This window comes from Haemorhous mexicanus, chromosome 31 (assembly GCF_027477595.1).
Source record: "Haemorhous mexicanus isolate bHaeMex1 chromosome 31, bHaeMex1.pri, whole genome shotgun sequence".
Lineage (NCBI taxonomy): Eukaryota > Metazoa > Chordata > Aves > Passeriformes > Fringillidae > Haemorhous > Haemorhous mexicanus.
In genome coordinates, this window is record NC_082371.1 from 2523274 (window position 1) to 2544551 (window position 21278).

Sequence of the window (21278 nt, forward strand, 5' to 3'; positions counted from 1 at the left end):
ACCCTATAGAGACCCTACAGAGAGAGACCCTACAGAGAGAGACCCTATAGAGAGACCCTATAGAGAGAGACCCTACAGAGAGAGAGACCCTACAGAGAGAGACCCTACAGAGAGACCCTATAGAGAGAGACCCTACAGAGAGACCCTACAGAGAGACCCTATAGAGAGAGAGACCCTACAGAGACCCTATAGAGACCCTATAGAGACCCTATAGAGACCCTACAGAGAGAGACCCTACAGAGAGAGACCCTATAGAGAGAGAGACCCTACAGAGAGACCCTATAGAGAGAGACCCTACAGAGAGACCCTACAGAGAGAGAGACCCTACAGAGAGAGACCCTACAGTGCCCTATCGAACCCTACAGAGACCCTACAGAGACATATGGAACCCTATAGAGAGATACCCTATAGAGAGAGACCCTATAGAAACCCAAGAGAGACCTATAGAACCCTACAGAGACCCTACAGAGTCCTATGAAACCCTACAGAGACCCTATGGAACCCTACAGAGACCCTACAGAGAAATACCCTACAGAGACCCTACAGAGACCCTATAGAGCCCTATGGAACCCTACAGAGAACCCTGTAGAGCCCTACGGAACCCTATGGATCCTATGGAGACCCCACAGAGATCCTACAGAGCCCTATGGAACCCCATAGATCCCCTGTGAAGACCCTACAGAACCCAATGGAACCCTATAGAGACCCTATGGACCCCCACAGACCCCGCAGAGCTCCCCTGCAGCCCCAGAGGGACCCCAAAAGGGACAGGGACCCCAAAGTGACCCCAAAGGGACCCCACAGTGTCCCCAAAAGGGACAGGGACCCCAAAGTGACCCCAAAGGGACCCCAGTGTGTCCCCAAAAGGGACAGGGACCCCAGAGTGTCCCCAAAGTGTCCCCAAAAGGAACAGGGACCCCAAAGTGTCCCCAAAGTGACCCCAAAGTGTCCCCAAAAGGAACAGGGACCCCAAAGTGTCCCCAAAGTGACCCCAAAGGGACCCTAAAAGGGACAGGGACCCCAAAGTTTCCCCAAAGTGACCCCAAAGTGTTCCCAAAGCGACCCCAAAAGGGACAGGGACCCCAGAGTGTCCCCAAAGTGTCCCCAAAAGGGACAGGGACCCCAAAGTGTCCCCAGAGTGTCCCCAAAGTGACCTCAAAGTGTCCCCAAAAGGGACAGGGACCCCAAAGTGTCCCCAAAGTGACCCCAAAGTGTCCCCACAGTGTCCCCAAAAGGGACAGGGACCCCAAAGTGTCCCCAAAGGGACCCCAAAAGGGACAGGGACCCCAAAGTGTCCCCAAAGTGTCCCCAAAGTGTCCCCACAGTGTCCCCAAAAGGGACAGGGACCCCAGAGTGTCCCCAAAGTATCCCCACAGTGTCCCCAAAAGGGACAGAGACCCCAAAGTGTCCCCAAAGTGACCCCAAAGTGTCCCCACAGTGTCCCCAAAAGGGACAGGGACCCCAGAGTGTCCCCAAGAACAGAGAGTGCCCTGGCTCATACAAAACCCCTTTATTGGGGGGTCGGGGCAGCACCCCGGGGTGGGGGGCACCCCTGGGTGGGGAGGGGGGGACACTGAAGGGTCCCAACAGGACCTGGGGGGGGCTGGGGGCACCCAAGGGGGGGTCAGGACCCCAAAGTGGGGTCAGGGCACACATTTAAGGTCAAAGGGATGACCCAAGGTGGGTTTGGGGTGACACCCCCGGGTGGGTGGGGGGCACCCATGGGTGGGGGGGGGTCTCAATCCTCCCGGGGGGGGGGTCAGGACCCCCGGGTGGGCTCAGGACCCCCGGGGGGAAGGATCAAGGCACACATTTAGGGTTGGGGCTGGGTCTAAGGAGGGTTTGGGGTGGCACCCCCGGGTGGGTGGGGGGCACCCATGGGTGGGGAGGGGTTCCTCACCCCTTTGGGGGGGGGGTGCAGGGTCTCAACTCCCCAGCTCCCTTGGGGGGGTGGTCAGGACCTCATGGGGAGGGGTCAGAACCCCAAAGGGGGATCAGGGCACACATTTAGGGTTAAGGGATGATCCAAGGTGGGTTTGGGGTGACACCCCTGGGTATGGGGTGGGGGGGCACCCATGGGTGGGGGTCTCCATCCCCTGGGGGTGTCTCAGCCCTTCGGGAGGGGTTCAGGACCTTCATGGGAAAGGGTCAGAACCCCAAAGGGGGATCGAGGGTTGGGACAGGACCCGAGGTGGGTTTGGGGTGACACCCCCGGCTGGGTGGGTGGGGGGCACCCATGGGTGGGGGTCTCCATCCCCTTGGGGGTGTCTCAGCCCCTTGGGAGGGGTTCAGGACCTTTGGGGGAGGATCAGGACCTTCATGGGAAAGGGTCAGAACCCCAAAGGGGGATCGAGGGTTGGGACAGGACCCGAGGCGGGTTTGGGGTGACACCCCCGGCTGGGTGGGTGGGTGGGGGGCACCCATGGGTGGGGGTCTCCATCCCCTTGGGGGTGTCTCAGCCCCTTGGGAGGGGTTCAGGACCTTTGGGGGAGGATCAGGACCTTCATGGGAAGGGGTCAGAACCCCAAAGGGGGATCGAGGGTTGGGACAGGATCCGAGGCGGGTTTGGGGTGACACCCCTGGCTGGGTGGGTGGGGGGCACCCATGGGTGGGGGTCTCCATCCCCTTGGGGGTGTCTCAGCCCTTTGGGAGGGGTTCAGGACCTTTGGGGGAGGATCAGGACCTTCATGGGAAAGGGTCAGAAACCCAAAGGGGGATCGAGGGTTGGGACAGGACCCGAGGTGGGTTTGGGGTGACACCCCCGGCTGGGTGGGTGGGTGGGTGGGGGGCACCCATGGGTGGGGGTCTCCATCCCCCTGGGGGTGTCTCAGCCCTTCGGGAGGCGTTCAGGACCTTTGGGGGAGGATCAGGACCTTCATGGGAAGGGGTCAGAACCCCAAAGGGGGATCGAGGGTTGGGACAGGACCCGAGGCGGGTTTGGGGTGACACCCCCGGCTGGGTGGGTGGGGGGCACCCATGGGTGGGGGTCTCCATCCCCCTGGGGGTGTCTCAGCCCCTTGGGAGGGGTTCAGGACCTTTGGGGGAGGATCAGGACCTTCATGGGGAAGGGTCAGAACCCCAAAGGGGGATCGAGGGTTGGGACAGGACCCGAGGTGGGTTTGGGGTGACACCCCCGGCTGGGTGGGTGGGTGGGTGGGGGGCACCCATGGGTGGGGGTCTCCATCCCCCTGGGGGTGTCTCAGCCCCTTGGGAGGGGTTCAGGACCTTTGGGGGAGGATCAGGACCTTCATGGGAAAGGATCAGAACCCCAAAGGGGGATCGAGGGTTGGGACAGGACCCGAGGTGGGTTTGGGGTGACACCCCCGGCTGGGTGGGTGGGGGGCACCCATGGGTGGGTGGGGGTCTCAGCGGCGGCCGCGCTGCTTCATGTGCTGCACGAAGTAGTCGTTGCAGGCGATGGTCAGCCCGGCCACCAGCGAGAAGAAGCCCTGGAAGCCAACGCGGCCATCGCGGCTCTGCTCCACGTCCCGCAGGATGCGATCCAGGGCGTTGGGGTCCCGCTGGTTCTGGGGGAAAATCGGGGAAAAACGGGGAAAAACGGGTCAGATCCTAAAGGGGAATGAGGTCAGATCCTAAAGGGGAACGGGGTCAGATCCTAAATGGGAACGGGGTCAGATCCTAAATGGGAACGGGGTCAGACCCCACACGCTGCTCCACGTCCCGCAGGATGCAATCCAGGGCGTTGGGGTCCCGCTGGTTCTGGGGAAAAATCGGGTCAGATCCCACATGGGAACGGGGTCAGATCCCACATGGGAACGGGGTCAGATCCTAAATGGGAACGGGGTCAGATCCCACATGGGAACGGGGTCAGATCCCACATGGGAACGGGGTCAGATCCTAAATGGGATTGGGGTCAGATCCCAAATGGGAACGGGGTCAGATCCTAAATGGGAACGGGGTCAGATCCTAAATGGGAACGGGGTCAGATCCCACATGGGATTGGGGTCAGATCCCACATGGGAACGGGGTCAGATCCCACATGGGAATGGGGTCAGATCCTAAATGGGAATGGGGTCAGATCCTAAATGGGAACGGGGTCAGATCCCAAATGGGAACGGGATCAGATCCTAAATGGGAACGGGGTCAGATCCTAAATGGGAACGGGGTCAGATCCCACATGGGATTGGGGTCAGATCCTAAATGGGAACGGGGTCAGATCCTAAATGGGATTGGGGTCAGATCCCACATGGGAACGGGGTCAGATCCCACATGGGATTGGGGTCAGATCCTAAAGGGGATTGGGGTCAGATCCTAAATGGGAACGGGGTCAGATCCTAAATGGAACGGGATCAGATCCCAAATGGGAACGGGGTCAGATCCTAAATGGGAACGGGGTCAGATCCTAAATGGGAACGGGGTCAGATCCCAAATGGGATTGGGGTCAGATCCCACGTGGGAACGGGGTCAGATCCCAAATGGGATTGGGGTCAGATCCTAAATGGGATTGGGGTCAGATCCCACATGGGAACGGGGTCAGATCCTAAATGGGATTGGGGTCAGATCCTAAAGGGGAACGGGGTCAGATCCCAAATGGGAACGGGGTCAGATCCCACATGGGAACGGGGTCAGATCCCACATGGGAATGGGGTCAGATCCCACATGGGAACGGGGTCAGATCCTAAAGGGGAACGGGGTCAGATCCTAAATGGGAACGGGGTCAGATCCTAAATGGGAATGGGGTCAGATTCCACATGGGAATGGGGTCAGATCCCAAATGGGAACGGGGTGAGATCCTAAATGGGAATGGGGTCAGATCCCACATGGGAACGGGGTCAGATCCTAAATGGGAACGGGGTCAGATCCTAAATGGGAACGGGGTCAGATCCTAAATGGGAACGGGGTCAGATCCCACATGGGAACGGGGTCAGATCCCACATGGGAATGGGGTCAGATCCTAAATGGGAACGGGGTCAGATCCTAAATGGGAATGGGATAAGATCCCACATGGGAACAGGGTCAGATCCTAAATGGGAATGGGGTCAGATCCTAAATGGGAACGGGGTCAGATCCCACATGGGAACAGGGTCAGATCCTAAATGGGAATGGGGTCAGATCCTAAATGGGAACGGGGTCAGATCCCACATGGGAATGGGGTCAGATCCCACATGGGAACGGGGTCAGATCCCACATGGGAACGGGGTCAGATCCCACATGGGAACGGGGTCAGATCCCACATGGGAACGGGGTCAGATCCTAAATGGGAACGAGGTCAGATCCTAAATGGGAACGGGGTCAGATCCCACATGGGAATGGGGTCAGATCCCACATGGGAACGGGGTCAGATCCTAAATGGGATTGGGGTCAGATCCTAAATGGGAACGGGGTCAGATCCTAAATGGGAACGGGGTCAGATCCCACATGGGAATGGGGTCAGATCCCACATGGGAACGGGGTCAGATCCTAAATGGGAATGGGATAAGATCCCACATGGGAACAGGGTCAGATCCTAAATGGGAATGGGGTCAGATCCCACATGGGAATGGGGTCAGATCCTAAAGGGGAATGAGGTCAGATCCCACATGGGAATGGGGTCAGATCCTAAATGGGAACGGGGTCAGATCCCAAATGGGAATGGGGTCAGACCCCACGTGGGAACGGGGTCAGATCCTAAATGGGAACGGGATCAGATCCTAAATGGGAACGGGGTCAGATCCCAAATGGGAACGGGGTCAGATCCCAAATGGGATTGGGGTCAGATCCCAAATGGGATTGGGGTCAGATTCCACATGGGAATGGGGTCAGATCCTAAATGGGAACGGGGTCAGATCCCACATGGGAATGGGGTCAGATCCTAAATGGGAACGGGGTCAGATCCTAAATGGGAACGGGGTCAGATCCTAAAGGGGATCGGGGTCAGATCCTAAATGGGAACAGGGTCAGATCCTAAAGGGGATTGGGGTCAGATCCCACATGGGAATGGGGTCCCACAGGATCCACTGCAGGGTGTTGGGGTCCCGCTGGTTCTGGGGGAAAAACGGGGAAAAATGGGTCAGATCCTAAATGGGAACGGGGTCAGATCCTAAATGGGAATGGGGTCAGATCCTAAAGGGGATTGGGGTCAGATCCTAAATGGGAACGGGATCAGATCCTAAATAGGAATGGGGTCAGACCCCACACGCTGCTCCATGTCCCGCAGGATGTGATCCAGGGCATTGGAGTCCTGCTGATTCTGGGGGAAAATCGGGGGAAAATGGGTCAGATCCCAAATGGGAACAGAGTCAGATCCCAAATGGGATCGGGGTCAGATCCCAAATGGGAACAGGGTCAGATCCCACATGGGAACGGGGTCAGATCCTAAATGGGAACGGGGTCAGACCCCACGTGGGAACGGGGTCAGATCCTAAATGGGAATGGGGTTCCATAGGATCCACTGCAGGGCGTTGGGGTCCTGCTGGTTCTGGGGGAAAAACGGGGAAAAATGGGTCAGATCCTAAATGGGAACAGGGTCAGATCCTAAATGGGATTGGGGTCAGATCCCACATGGGAATGGGGTTCCATAGGATTCACTGCAGGGTGTTGGGGTCCTGCTGGTTCTGGGGGAAAAATTGGGATTGGGGTCAGATCCTAAATGGGAACAGAGGGAATGGGGGGACCATCACCTCCTGATCCCAAGGTTTATGGGGTTTGATCCTGGGGTTTTCAGGATCTGATCCCAGAGTTCTGTGGGATCCAGTCCCAGGGTTCTGCCTGGTTTGATCCCAGGGTTTATGGGATCCCATCCCAAGGTTTATGGGGTTTGATCCTGGGGTTTACGGGATCTGATCCCAGAGTTCTGTGGGATCCAATCCCAGGGTTCTGCCTGGTTTGATCCCAGGGTTTATGGGATCCCATCCCAAGGCTGATGGGGTTTGATCCAGAGGTTCTCTAGCTCCCACTGATCCCATCCCATGGATCCCATAGTTCCCATCCCATGGATCTCATCTCATGAATCCCATGGATCTCATGGATCCCACCCCATTGATCCCATCCCATGGATCCCATAGTTCCCATCCCATGGATCTCATCTCATGAATCCCATGGATCTCATGGATCCCACCCCATGGATCCCACCCCATGGATCCCATAGTTCCCATCCCATGGATCTCATCTCATTAATCCCATGGATCTCATGGATCCCACCCCATGGATCCCATCCCATGGATCCCATAGCTCCCATCCCATGGATCTCATCTCATGAATCCCATGGATCTCATCTCATGAATCCCATGGATCTCATGGATCCCACCCCATGGATCCCATCCCATGGATCCCATAGTTCCCATTCCATGGATCCCATAGCTCCCATCCCATGGATCCCATAGCTCCCATCCCATGGATCTCATCTCATGAATCCCATGGATCTCATGGATCCCATGGATCCCCTGGACCCCCCAGCCCCGAGAGAGCCGTGCCCACCTCGAGGAACCCCGGGAACTCCTTGTCCATGAGCGCCCTGAGGTCCTCCTTGGCCAGGTGCTCCTTGTCCCCCGCGTACTTGTGGAAGGTGAACATCAGCGTCTCCATGGCGTGCTCCAGCTGCGACGGCATCCTGCCCTGGGGCTGCCAAAACTCCTGCTGGGAACCCCAAAAATCACCATGGGAAACCCAAAATCCCGATGGGAACCCCAAAATCCCAATGGGAACCCCAAAACCCCAATGGGAACCCCAAAACCCCGATGGGAACCCCAAAACCCCGATGGGAAACCTGAAATTCCTGATGGGAAACCCAAAAATCCCAATGGGAACCCCAAAATCCCAATGGGAACCCCAAAATCCCAATGGGAACCCCAAAATCCCAATGGGAACCCCAAAAATCCTGATGGGAACCCCAAAAATCCCAACGAGAAACTGAAATTCCTGATGGGAACCCCAAAACCCCAATGGGAACCCCAAAAATCCCAATGGGAAACCTGCAATTCCTGATTGGAACCCAAAAATCCCGATGGGAAACTGAAATTCCTGAAGGGAACACCAAAACCCCGATGGGAAACCCAAAATCCCGATGGGAACCCCAAAAATCACCATGGGAAACTCAAAATTCCTGATGGTAAATCTAAAAATCCCAATGGGAACCCCAAAATCCCAATGGGAAAACCAAAATTCCAATGGGAACCCCAAAAATCCCGATGGGAACCCCAAAAATCCCAATGGGAACCCCAAAAATCCAATGGGAACCCCAAAATCCCTGATGGGAACCCCAAAAATCCCGATAGGAACCCCAAAATCCCAATGGGAACCCCAAAAATCCAATGGGAACCCCAAAAATCACAATGGGAACCCCAAAATTCCAATGGGAACCCCAAAATCCCAATGGGAACCCCAAAATCCCAATGGGAAACCCCAAAATCCCAATGGGAACCCCAAAAATCACAATGGGAACCCCAAAAATCCAATGGGAACCCCAAAAATCACAATGGGAACCCCAAAATCCCGATGGGAACCCCAAAATCTCGATGGGAACCCCAAAAATCACAATGGGAAACCCAAAAATCCCAATGGGAAAGCCCAAAATCCCGATGGGAACCCCAAAAATCCTGATGGGAACCCCAAATTCCCAATGGGAACCTCAGAAATTGTGATGGGAACCCCAAATTCCCACTGGGAAACCCAAATTGCCACTGCCACCCCCAAAATTCCTGATTGGGATCTCCCAAATTCCTCCTGAAGCCCCAGATTTCTCCTGGGACCCCCAAATTCCCTCTGAACTCCCCAAAATTCCTACTGGATTCCCCCCCCCTTCCCAAATCTCTCCTGGACCCCCCAAAATCCCTCCAGGACACCCCAAAATCCCTCCAGGACACCCCAAATTCCTGCTGCCACTCCCAAAATCCCTCCAGGACCCCCCAAAATCCCTTCAGGATGCCCCAAAATCCCTCCAGGACGCCCCAAATTCCTGCTGCCACCCCCAAAATCCCTCCAGGACACCCCAAAATCCTGCTGCCACCCCCAAAATCCCTCCAGGACACCCCCAAAATCCCTCCAGGACACTCCAAATTCCTGCTACCACCCCCAAAATCCCTCCAGGACACCCCAAAATCCCTCCAGGACGCCCCAAATTCCTGCTGCCACCCCCAAAATCCCTCCAGGACACCCCAAAATCCCTCCAGGACACCCCAAATTCCTGCTGCCACCCCCAAAATCCCTCCAGGACACCCCAAAATCATTCCAGGACGCCCCAAATTCCTGCTGCCACCCCCAAAATCCCTCCAGGACACCCCAAAATTCCCTCCAGGACGCCCCAAATTCCCTCCAGGACGCCCCAAATTCCTGCTACCACCCCCAAAATCCCTCCAGGACGCCCCAAAATCCCTCCAGGATGCCCCAAAATCCCTCCAGGACACCCCAAATTCCTGCTGCCACCCCCAAAATCCCTCCAGGACACCCCAAAATCCCTCCAGGACGCCCCAAAATCCCTCCAGGACGCCCCAAATTCCTGCTACCACCCCCAAAATCCCTCCAGGACACCCCAAAATCCTGCTGCCACCCCCAAAATCCCTCCAGGACGTCCCAAATTCCTGCTGCCACCCCCAAAATCCCTCCAGGACACCCCAAAATCCCTCCAGGACACCCCAAATTCCTGTTGCCACCCCCAAAATCCCTCCAGGACACCCCAAATTCCTGCTGCCACTCCCAAAATCCCTCCAGGACACCCCAAAATCCCTCCAGGACGCCCCAAAATCCCTCCAGGACGCCCCAAATTCCTGCTGCCACCCCCAAAATCCCTCCAGGACACCCCAAAATCTCTCCAGGACGCCCCAACCCCCTCCCGGCCCCCCTGCGCCGCGGATTTTCCAGGAATGTCCGGGAATGCTCCGGGCGTGACTCAGCGCGGGGGGGGGACACGAGGGGGACACGTCCCGAGGGTGTGGCCGCTGTCCCCCCCCTCTTTGGGGACACCCCGGTGACTCACGGGGGGGGCGGTCCCGCCGCCCCTCCCCCAGGGATGGACCCGCCTCAGTTTCCCCCACCCAAAAAAAAAAAATCCTAAAAAAGAGAGGGATCCTCCCTAAAAGTGACCCAGGAAAAAGGGGAAGATTTGAAAAAAAAGGGGAAACGCCCCAAAAAGGAGGAGCCCCCCCAAAACGAGAACCCACCCAAAAAAAGGAGGAATCCCCCCAAAAAATGGAGAAACTCCCCCAAAAAGGAGGAAAGGAGGAACCCCTCCAAATGGGAAACCCACCCCCAAAAAGGAGAATCCCAAAAAAAAAAGGAATCTCCAAAAAAAAAAGAACTCCCAAAATGACCCCACCCCCCAAAAAAGGGGGAACCCCCCCAAAAGTGAGCCCCACAAAAATGGGACCACCAAAAAAGGAGGAACACCCCCCCAAAAAGGGGGAATCCCCCGAAAAAAGGAGGAACACCCCCCCCAAAAAAGGGGAACCGCCCCAAAAAAGGAGGATCACCCCCAAAAGTGACCCCCAGAAAAGGGGAACCGCCCCAAGAAGGGGGAACCCCAAAAAAAGATGGAACCACCTCAAAAGTAGGTGGGACCTCCACTCCCAAAGGGTGGGACCCCCCAAAAAGGGGGTTTGGGGATGGAGACCCCCAAAGTGGGGGACAGGGATGGGGTCCCCCGATGTGATGCTCAAAATTCCCCCTAAAATCGAGGCGCAGGACCCCAAATTCGGGGACAGGATTGATCCCCCCCCAAAAATGCAGTTTGGGGATGGAGACCCCCCCCCAAAAACGGACACCGGGATGGGAACCCCGGTACCGGGCCGGGAGGGGGACCCCACACCGGGATTCAAACCCCACACCGGGATTTAGGGATGGGGGTTCCCCCTTTTTGGGGAGCAGGACCGAGTCCCCGTTCCCGTTACCGAGCGGGGGACCCCAAACCGGAATTTGAGGATGGCGTTCCCCATTTTGAAGTCCCGGTCCGACCCTCCGTTCCCGTTACCGGGCGGGGGACCCCAAACCGGGATTTGGGGATGGCGTTCCCCATTTTGAAGTCCCGGACCGACCCTCCGTTCCCGTTACCGGGCGGGGGACCCCAAACCGGGATTTGGGGATGGCGTTCCCCATTTTGAAGTCCCGGTCCGACCCTCCGTTCCCGTTACCGGGCGGGGGACCCCAAACCGAAATTAAGACCCCAAACCGGGATTTGGGGCTGGGGTTCCCCATTTTGGGGTGCGGGACCGACCCCCCGTTCCCGGGGGTGCCGCTCTCACTCACCGTGCGGGGCTCGGTGCTCGGTGCCGGTGGCGGTGCGGGCAGTGCCGGGGCGCGGTCCGGCCCGGGATAGGCACGGCGGGGGCGGGCCGGACCGGGGGGCGCGGGGGGGGCACCGTGACTCACCGGGACCGCCCGGACACCGCCCGGGCACCGCGCCCCGCCCCGGGCCGGGCCCCCCCAGCGCCTCCAGCGCCAGCCGGGACAGAGGGGACACCGCCGGGACAGCGGTGACACCAGGGACCCTCCCCGAGATCCTCCGGGGACACCTCCCGGGACACCGGGGACCACCCGGGAAGCTCCGGTGTGACCCTGGATAACCCCCCCGTGTCCCCCTCCTCTAAACACCTGGGACCCCCCCACCGCGTCCCCTCGGTCCCTCCCGGTGTCCCCTCCCCGGTGTTCCCCCCAACCCCGGGGGGGCCTCACCGAGGTTCCCCCCCCCGGTTCGGGGCCCGGCGCCGCGGTGGCGCGTGCCGCGCTAATAACACTAATTACAATTACAATCTCTAATTGCCGCGCCCCGGGGCAGCCGAGGGTGGGGGAGGGGACACTGAGGGTGAGGGGGGGGAGGACACACCCAGGTCAGCCCCCCCCTCCCCCGCCCTGCCTCAGTTTCCCCACCCAGGAAGGGGCAAAGGTGAAGGGCCCCACCCGTGGGTGGGGGCGGGGAGCGCTCGGGGCCAGGGGGTGGCACTGCCCCCCCCACTGTCACCAGGGTGTCCCCCCGCCCTCGGGACGGGCTCCTCCTCCTCCCGCATTGTCCCCGTGCCCCTCCCGTTGTCCTCACCCCGCATTGTCCCCCTCATCCCCCCGCCCAGCCCTCCTCAATCAACCCCACCCCACCGCTCTCCCTTCTGTCACAGGAGCCCCCCTGACCCCATCCTCACCCTCTCCTCCTCACCCCTTCCCAAAACGCCCCAAAATACCCCTAAAACCACCAAAAATCCTCAAAATCTCCTCAAACTCCCCCGGGCCCCCCTTGCTGCCCTCAGTTAAGATGGCGGCGCCTCCGCCTCACGATTTCCAAGATGGCGCCCGCGCCGCCACGCGGCTCCGCGCTGCCAGGCTGCCCTCACTCAAGATGGCGCCTGCCCCATTCTAACCAATGGCGCTGACGCTAATGACAGTAACCCGGATGTAGCCGCCATATTGCCCTCACCCAACATGGCACCGCCCTCCCCGTGTTTTCCTACGGGCGTGAGGCCGCAGCGGGCGCGCGGGTGCCCGGATGTGGGCGCGGCTCCGCGGCGGGAAAGGGGGCGTGGCCCCGGCCTGCCGGAAGTTGCGTCAGGGCGGAGCCGCCCGCGGGGAGCGGGGAGCGGAGCGGACGGAGCCAAGATGGCGGCGCCGGGGCTGGGCCGGCCCTGAGGGGCCGTGAGGGGCCGGGAGGGGCCCCCGCGCTCGGCGGGCTGGGACGGGCCGCAGGGGGGGCCCCGCCGCTCCCCCCGCCGCTCCTCGCGACGCTGCCGCCGCCGGAGCCTCCCCGGGGCCTGACCGGAGCCTCCCCGGGGGAGACGCGGGGCCTGCTCGGGGCCTTTTGCGGCCTTACCGGGGCCTCCCCGCGGCCTTTCGCGGCTCGGCGGGGCCGTTTGGGGCCTCCCCGGGGCTCGGCGGCGCCGTTTGCGGCCTTACCGAGGCCTCCCCGGGCCTTGACCGGAGCTTTTTGGGGTCGAACCGGGCCCTTCCCGAGGCCTCCGGGGCTGAACCGGGGCTTTAAGGGCCTTTAACGGGGAGAGCCCCCCCGGTACCCCCGGTTTTGGTTCTTTCTCGCTGGAATTCGGGGCCGATTTCAGCCGAAATCGCGGCAAAATCGGATTTTTTTTTTTTAATTTTTGGTGGTTTTTTTTTTTTTTGATTTTGTTTATTTAACAGCGCTTTTCCCGTTGTTTTTTTTTTTTTTTTTTCCCCGGGATTTCGGTCAGAAAATCCCGGGATTTGAGGCGCAGCAGGAACGGGATGAAATTCCAAGGATTTCTTCAGCCGAGCGAGTTTTTTTTGGTTTTTTTATTGCGGTTTTTGCTTTGAGCGAGCAAATTCCGCGATCCAGGGAATTCCTGCCTCGGGAATGTCGGCCCTGGAACCGGGAATGACTTAAGGGCAACGCCGCGCTTGGCTTTTCCTCGATAAATTATTAATTAGGAAATTAAAAATAATTTAAAAAAGGGTTTTTTTTGGGGGGGATAATTTAGAAAAAACCCGGTGTTTTCCGGCAAGGACTGACAGCGCTCCGGGCCTCTGGAATCGCTGGAACTTTGGGAGCCTCCGCGGGGATTTTTTTTTTTTTGGGGGGAGATTTATTGGAGAGAAAAATCAAGGAGAAGGAAAAAAGGGATCGGAGATCGGTGAGAACGCCCGGGAGCCGGGATCGGGCACGGCTGAGGTGGGTCCGGGGCTTGATTGGGGATTTAATTAATTCGGGGTTTAATTAATTGGGGGTTTAATTAATTGGGGGTTTATCCGGGGGGTGGGGCAAGGGAGGGATGCAGGGAAGGTCGGGATGGATCCAGAGGGTCCTGATGGATCTGGAGAGGGATGGGGTGGATTTGGAGAGGTTCAGGATGGATCCAGAGGGTCCTGATGGAGTTGGAGGGGTCTGGGATGGATCCTGGGAGGGATCCAGAAGGTCCTGATGGATCCCAAGAGGTTCAGGATGGATCCAAAGGGGTTTGGGTTGGATCCAGAGGGTTCTGATGGATCTGGAGAGGTTTAGGATGGATCCCGAGGCTCCTGATGGATCTGGAGAGGTCTGAGATGGATCCAGGGCGGTTCAAGATGGATTCAAAGGAGTTCAGGATGGATCCAGAGGGTCCTGATGGAGTTGGAGGGGTCTGGGATGGATCCTGGGAGGGATCCAGAAGGTCCTGATGGATCCCAAGAGGTTCAGGATGGATCCAAAGGGGTTTGGGTTGGATCCAGAGGGTTCTGATGGATCTGGAGAGATCTGAGATGGATCCAGGGGGGGTTCAAGATGGATTCAAAGGAGTTTGGGATGGATCCAGAGGGTCCTGATGGAGTTGGAGAGGTTCAGGATGGATCCAGAGGGCCTCAGGGTAGATCCAAGGAACTTGGGATGGATCCAGAGGCTCCTGATGGAGTTGGAGGGATCTGGGATGGATCCTGGGAGGGATCCAGAAGGTCCTGATGGATCCACAGAGGTTCAAGGTGGATTCAGAGAGGTTCAGGATGGATCCAGAGGGCCTCAGGGTAGATCCAAGGAACTGTGGGATGGATCCAGAGGCTCCTGGTGGATCTAAAAGGATTTTGGATGGATCTGGAGAGGTCTGGGATGGATCCAGAAGGTCCTGATGGATCCAGGGAGACTCAGGATGGAGCTGGAGAGGCTTGGAATGGATTCAGGGGTGGATCCAGAAGGTCCTGATGGATCTGGAGAGGTCTGGGATGGATCTAAAAGGGTTTGGGATGGATTCTGGGAAGTTTGGGATGGATCCAGAAGATCCTGGTGGATCCAGGAAGAGTCAGGATGAATCCAGAGAGGTTCAGGATGGATCCTGAGATGGATCCAGGGAAGTCTGGGATGGATCCAGAAGGTCCTGATGGATCCAGGGAATTTGGGGGTGGATCAGGAGAGGCTCAGGAATTCAATTCCCACGTTCCCAGCTGGTTCCAAGGCTGGGAATTCCCAAATTCCAGCCCCTGGAAGAGCTGGTTTTCCATGGAATATTTTGTCAGGAGCTTCCTCCTCCTCTTCCCTTCCCTTCCCAGCCTCTGGAGCTCCTCTTCTTCCCAAAATTCCAATTTATTGGGGCTGGGAATGGATTCTTGGGAATTCCTGCTGGATTTAGGAAGTGAATTCATCAGAAAAAAGAGGAAAATTCAGGATTAATCCAAATTTTTCTGGGTTTTTTTCCCCAATTGTTTGGGAATTGTGAGGGAAAAGTTCACCTGGAGTCTCCCTCGTGTCCATTTCCCCCAGAAAATTCACCTCAAAATTGGGATTTAGGACTTTTCTCCCCACCCAGGCTGGGATTTTCTGGGATAATGTGGAATTCTGACAGTTTTGGCCTGGATTTAGTGAGAAAAATCCCAAAATATCCGCAGGGATCCCACGGGGCTGAGCCCTGGGAAGCTCCAGGAACTCGTTTTTCCCGTTTATCCCGAAATTATTTGAATGCTCCTGGAATTTACTTCCTGGGAAAAGCCTCCAGAGTGGGGTGGGAGGGATTTCCTGGGAGATTTTGGAATCCTTGTGTTTTTCTGAGAGATTTTCTTGCTCCTTTTTGAGGAAAATCCATGGATTTTTGGGATTTCCACCTCCCACCCCACTGGATTTTGGGATTTCAGGATTTTGGGAGCCATTGGAATCTCAGGATCTCTTCCACAGCCAGAATTCCCTGCTTGGAAGTGAATGTAACAATTTTCGTGGATTTTTTTCTTTTGAAGTTTAATCCCAAAATTCCCCTTTCCCAGGGGTCAGCACTTCCATAAAACCTCAATTTTCCCAGATTTCTTTGGATTTTCAGGGAGCACCACACCAAATTCCAGCTTTTTTCTGGCTCCCACGGGAGGAAAACCATCCAGGATCATTCCAGGGGGGTTGGTGCTGACAAATCCAAGGATTTCTCCCAATTTTTGTACAATTCACCACCCAAATTCAGGGAAAAAAGAAAGGAAAACTCCCTAAAAAAAGTGGGATCACAGCACCAGGTGCTTCCCATTCCTGTTTCCCCCCTGCTGGAGCTGGGGCCAGGTTGTTTTTTCCAGGGATTTTTTGGGAATTTCCTCCTTGGAGAGGAATTGGGGTGGGTGGGGGGTTCCTGTCGTGATCCTGATGTTTTCCCTTTGTTTGGGAGATTGTATCCAGGGAAAGGCCAGAGCCAGGGCTGGAGCAGGGATGGGGGTGGATCCCAGGGAAAATCTGGGGATTGAGGTCCTGATGGAAAATCCCCGGGATTGGGGTTGGGATCCTGATGGAAAATCCCAGAGATTTGGGTTGGGATCCTGAGTGGATTCCAGTGGAAAATCCCCAGGATTGGGGTCAGGATCCTGATGGAAAAATGCAGAGATTGGGGTCGGGATTCCAAGAGAAAATCCCAGGGATTGGGGTTGGGATCCTGAGTGGATCCTGATGGAAAATCTCTGGGATTGGGGTCGGGATCCTGATGGAAAATCCCAGGGATTGGGATCCTGAGTGGATCCTGATGGAAGATTCCCAGGATTGGGGTCAGGATCCCACTGGAAAATCCCAGGGATTGGGGTCGGGATCCTGATGGAAAATCCCAGAGATTGGTGTTGGGATCCTGAGTGGATCCTGATGGAAAATCCCCAGGATTGGGCTCAGGATCCCACTGGAGAATCCCCAGGATTGGGGTCGGGATCAGAATCCCTGGGATTGGGGTCAGGATCCCACTGGAAACCCCAGGGATTGGGGTCGGGACCCTGAGTGGATCCCACTGGAAAACCCCTGGGATTGGGATCCTCATGGAAAATCCCAGAGATTGGTGTTGGGATCCTGAGTGGATTCTAACAGAAAATCCCCAGGATTTGGCTCAGGATCCTGAGAGGATCCCACTGGAAAACCCCAGGGATTGGGGTCGGGATCCTGATGGAAAACCCCAGGGATTGGGGTCGGGATCCTGATGGAAAACCTCTGGGATTGGGGTTGGGACCCTGAGTGGATTCCAATGGAAAATTCCCAGGATTGGGGTCAGGATCCTGAGAGGATCCCACTGGAAAACCCCTGGGATTGGGGTCAGGATCCTGAGAGGATCCCACTGGAGAATGCCCAGGATTGGGATCCTGATGGAAAACCCCAGGGATTGGGGTCGGGATCCCACTGGAAAACCCCTGGGATTGGGGTCGGGATCCTGAGAGGATCCCACTGGAAAACCCCAGGGATTGGGGTCGGGATCCTGATGGAAAACCCCGGGGATTGGGGTCGGGATCCCACTGGATGGCAGTGCCAGCGGTCCAGGGTCAGTCCTGGATCCCCCTGCTGACCCCATGTCCCATTGTCCCCATGTCCCTGTGTCCCATTGTCCCCAGGTGCCCATGGCGGGCTGGAAGCACGGCAGTGGCAGTGCCATGTCCCACTGACCCCATTGTCCCCGTGTCCCCATGTCCCCATGGTGGGCAGTACCAGTGGTGGCCCAAGGAGCCGGGCAAGCGCGAGCAGGGCCTGTACTGACCCCGTGTCCCCATGTCCCCAGGTGCCCATGGCAGGCCGGAAGCGCGGCGCAGGCGGTGGCAGTGCCAGCGGCGGCGCGGGCGGCGCGGTGCCGTGGCCCAAGGAGTCGGGCCTGTACTGACCCCGTGTCCCACTGACCCCATGTCCCATTGTCCCCATTGTCCCCAGGTGCCCATGGCGGGCCGGAAGCGCAGGGCAGGCGGTGGCAGTGCCATGGCCGGAGGAGCCGGTCCTGTACTGACCCCATGTCCCATTGTCCCCAGGTGCCCATGGCGGGCCGGAAGCGCAGGGCAGGCGGTGGCAGTGCCAGCGGTGGCACGGGTGGCACGGTGCCGTGGCCCGAGGAGCCGGTCCTGTACTGACCCCGTGTCCCATTGTCCCCATGTCCCCAGGTGCCCATGGCGGGCTGGAAGCGCAGTGCAGGCGGTGGCAGTGCCAGCGGTGGCGCGGGCGGCACAGTGCCATGGCCGGAGGACCCGGTCCTGTACTGACCCCGTGTCCCTGTGTCCCCCATTGTCCCCAGGTGCCCATGGCGGGCCGGAAGCGCGGCGCAGGCGGTGGCAGTGCCAGCGGCGGCGCGGGCGGCGCGGTGCCGTGGCCCGAGGAGCCGGGCGAGCGCGAGCAGGGCCTGTACTCGCTGCACCGCATGTTCGACATCGTGGGCGCGCAGCTGACGCACCGCGACGTGCGCGTGCTCTCCTTCCTCTTCGTGGACGTGCTGGACGAGGCCGAGCGCGGCCGCATCCGCTCGGGCCGCGACTTCCTGCTGGCCCTGGAGCGCCAGGGCCGCTGCGACGAGAGCAACCTGCGGCAGCTGCTGCAGCTGCTGCGCATCATCACCCGCCACGACCTGCTGCCCTACGTCAGCCTCAAGAGACGGCGCCCCGGTGAGTGCCCGTCGCGATATATCGTGATATATCACAATATACGGGGTGATATCAGGGTATTGGGGTGCATCATCACCCGCCACGACCTGCTGCCGTACGTCAGCCTCAAGAGACGGCGCCCCGGTGAGTGCCCGTCGCGATATGTCGCGATATATCACAATATACGGGGTCACTGTTGTGATATCGGGGTATTGGGGTGACATCATCACCCGCCACGACCTGCTGCCCTACGTCAGCTTCAAGAGACGGCGCCCCGGTGAGTGCCCCTCGCGATATGTCACGATATATCACAATATACGGGGTCACTGTTGTGTTATACGGGGTATTGGGGTGACATCATCACCCGCCACGACCTGCTGCCCTACGTCAGCCTCAAGAGACGGCGCCCCGGTGAGTGCCCGTCGCGATACGTCACGATATGTCACAATATACGGGGTCACTGTTGTGATATCGGGGTATTGGGGTGACATCATCACCCACCGTGACCTGCTGCCCTACGGCAGCCTCAATAGACGGCGCCCCAGTGAGTGCCTGTCGCGATCTGTCACGATATGTCACGATATACGGGGTGATATCGGGGTGTTGGGGTGGCATCATCACCCGCCACGACCTGCTGCCCTACGTCAGCCTCAAGAGACGGCGCCCCGGTGAGTGCCCGTCGCGATATATCACGATATGTCGCAATATACGGGGTGATATCGGGGTATTGGGGTGGCATCATCACCCGCCACAACCCGCTGCCCTATGGCAGCCTCAAGAGACGGCGCCCCTGTGAGTGCCCGTCACGATATATCGTGATATACAGAGCCACTGTAGCAATATATGTGGGGTATTGGGGTGACATCATCACCCGCCATGACCTGCTGCCCTATGGCAGCCTCAAGAGATGGCGCCCCGGTGAGTGTTTGTCGCGATATATCGCGATATACAGGGTGATATCGGGGTATTGGTGTGGCATCATCACCCGCCACGACCTGCTGCCCTACGGCAGCCTCAAGAGACGGCGCCCCGGTGAGTGCCCGTCACGATATGTCACGATATATCACAATATTCAGGGTGATATCAGGGTATTGGGGTGGCATCATCACCCGCCACGACCTGCTGCCCTACGTCAGCCTCAAGAGACGGCGCCCCGGTGAGTGCCCGTCGCGATATATCGTGATATACAGAGCCACTGTAGCAATATATGGGGGGTATTGGGGTGACATCATCACCCACCACGACCTGCTGCCCTACGTCAGCCTCAAGAGACGGCGCCCCGGTGAGTGCCCGTCGCGATATGTCACGATATATCACAATATACGGGGTCACTGTTGTGATATACGGGGTATTGGGGTGGCATCATCACCCGCCATGACCTGCTGCCCTACATCAGCCTCAAGAGCCTTGGTGAGTGCCTGCCATGTCACGATATATCGCGATATATGGGGTCACTCTCGCAATACACGGGGTCACTGTCAGTGTATGGGGGTATCGGGGTGACATCATCACCCGCCACAACCCGCTGCTCTACGGCAGCCTCAAGAGATGGCGCCCCGGTGAGTGCCCGTCGCGATATATCGCGATATACGGGGTCAGTTCAGTGATATGTGGGGTCGCTGTCGTGATATATGGGGTGATATCGGGGTATTGGGGTGGCATCATCACCCGCCACGACCTGCTGCCCTACATCAGCCTCAAGACGGTGTCCCGTTGAGTGTTTGTCGCGATATGTCACGATATATCGTGATATACGGGATCGCTGACAGAGTGTATGGGGGCATTGGGGTCACACCACCATGTGACATTCCCGTTCCCAGTGTGCCCGGACCTGGTGGACAAGTACCTGGAGGAGACGTCCATCCGCTACGTCACCCCCCGCGCGCCCGGGGGGGCCCCGCCCGGCCTCGGCCACCCCCACAAATCAGGTACGGACCCTTGGGGTCACTGTCACCCCCGTTTGGGGTCATCGTCACCCCTTGGGGTCACTGTCACCCCCGTTTGGGGTCATCGTCACCCCTTGGGGTCACTGTCACCCCCGTTTGGGGTCATCGTCACCCCTTGGGGTCACCATCCCCTTTTGGGGTCACTGTCACCCTCTGGGGTCACCATCCCCATTTGGGTTCACTGTCACCCTCTGGGGTCACCATCCCCATTTGGGTTCACTGTCACCCTCTGGGGTCACCATCGCCATTTGGGTTCACTGTCACCCTCTGGGGTCACCATCCCCATTTGGGTTCACTGTCACCCTCTGGGGTCACCATCCCCATTTGGGTTCACTGTCACCCTCTGGGGTCACCATCCCCATTTGGGTTCACTGTCACCCTCTGGGGTCACCATCCCCATTTGGGTTCACTGTCACCCTCTGGGGTCACCATCCCCATTTGGGTTCACTGTCACCCTCTGGGGTCACCATCCCCATTTGGGTTCACTGTCACCCTCTGGGGTCACCATCCCCTTTTGGGTTCACTGTCACCCCTTGGGGTCACCATCCCCCTTTGGGGTCACTGTCACCCTCTGGGGTCACCATCCCCTTTTGGGGTCACTGTCACCCCTTGGGGTCACCATCCCCATTTGGGATCATTGTGACCCCCTCCTTTGGGGTCATTGTCACCCCCATTTGGGACCATCACCACCCTTTGGGGTCACCATCCCCATTTGGGTTCACTGTCACCCTCTGGGGTCACCATCCCCATTTGGGTTCACTGTCACCCCTTGGGGTCACCATCCCCTTTGGGATCATTGTGACCCCCTCCTTTGGGGTCATTGTCACCCCCATTTGGGACCATCATCACCCTTTGGGGTCACCATCCCCCTTTGGGGTCACTGTCACCCTCTGGGGTCACCATCCCCTTTTGGGTTCACTGTCACCCCTTGGGGTCACCATCCCCATTTGGGATCATTGTGACCCCCTCCTTTGGGGTCATTGTCACCCCCATTTGGGACCATCATCACCCTTTGGGGTCACCATCCCCATTTGGGGTCACTGTCACCCTCTGGGGTCACCATCCCCATTTGGGGTCACTGTCACCCTTTGGGGTCACCATCCCCATTTGGGGTCACTGTCACCCCCTCCTTTGGGGTCATTGTCA

General features: G+C 58.1%; 2 protein-coding genes across 3 annotated transcripts in view; one reads left to right on the forward strand and one right to left on the reverse strand.

Moving 5' to 3' along the window:
- Nucleotides 1-1495: 1495 nt before the first annotated feature.
- S100A10 (S100 calcium binding protein A10) lies at nucleotides 1496-11318 on the reverse strand. Of its 2 annotated transcripts, none has more exons than XM_059871327.1 (3): nucleotides 11176-11318; nucleotides 7417-7575; nucleotides 1496-3527 (listed from the first exon to the last, which is right to left on the reverse strand). In XM_059871327.1, the coding sequence occupies exons 2-3, from the start codon at nucleotides 7546-7548 to the stop codon at nucleotides 3366-3368; spliced, it is 294 nt and encodes a 97-aa protein (XP_059727310.1). In that variant the 5' UTR covers nucleotides 7549-7575; nucleotides 11176-11318; the 3' UTR covers nucleotides 1496-3365. The 2 variants fall into 2 exon arrangements, with proteins under 2 accessions (XP_059727310.1, XP_059727309.1); XM_059871326.1 differs by having other exon boundaries at nucleotides 7417-7572; nucleotides 11176-11295.
- Nucleotides 11319-12461: 1143 nt separating this feature from the next.
- Nucleotides 12462-21278, forward strand: part of DEDD (death effector domain containing) — a 9458-nt gene continuing 641 nt past the window's right edge. Inside the window, exons 1-3 of the mRNA XM_059870932.1 lie at nucleotides 12462-13555; nucleotides 17844-18207; nucleotides 20007-21090. Of these exons, the coding sequence (XP_059726915.1) occupies nucleotides 17850-18207; nucleotides 20007-21090 (1442 nt within the window). The 5' untranslated portion in view covers nucleotides 12462-13555; nucleotides 17844-17849. The remainder of the gene's footprint in view (nucleotides 13556-17843; nucleotides 18208-20006; nucleotides 21091-21278) is intronic.

Excerpts from the sequence above, each read along its gene's own strand:
- S100A10 (XM_059871327.1), bottom strand. The coding sequence starts at position 7,548 with ATGCCGTCGCAGCTGGAGCACGCCATGGAGACGCTGATGTTCACCTTC. Across the intron at positions 3,528-7,416 it reads AGTTCCCGGGGTTCCTCGAG|AACCAGCGGGACCCCAACGC; the intron begins GTGGGCACGGCT and ends ATTTTCCCCCAG.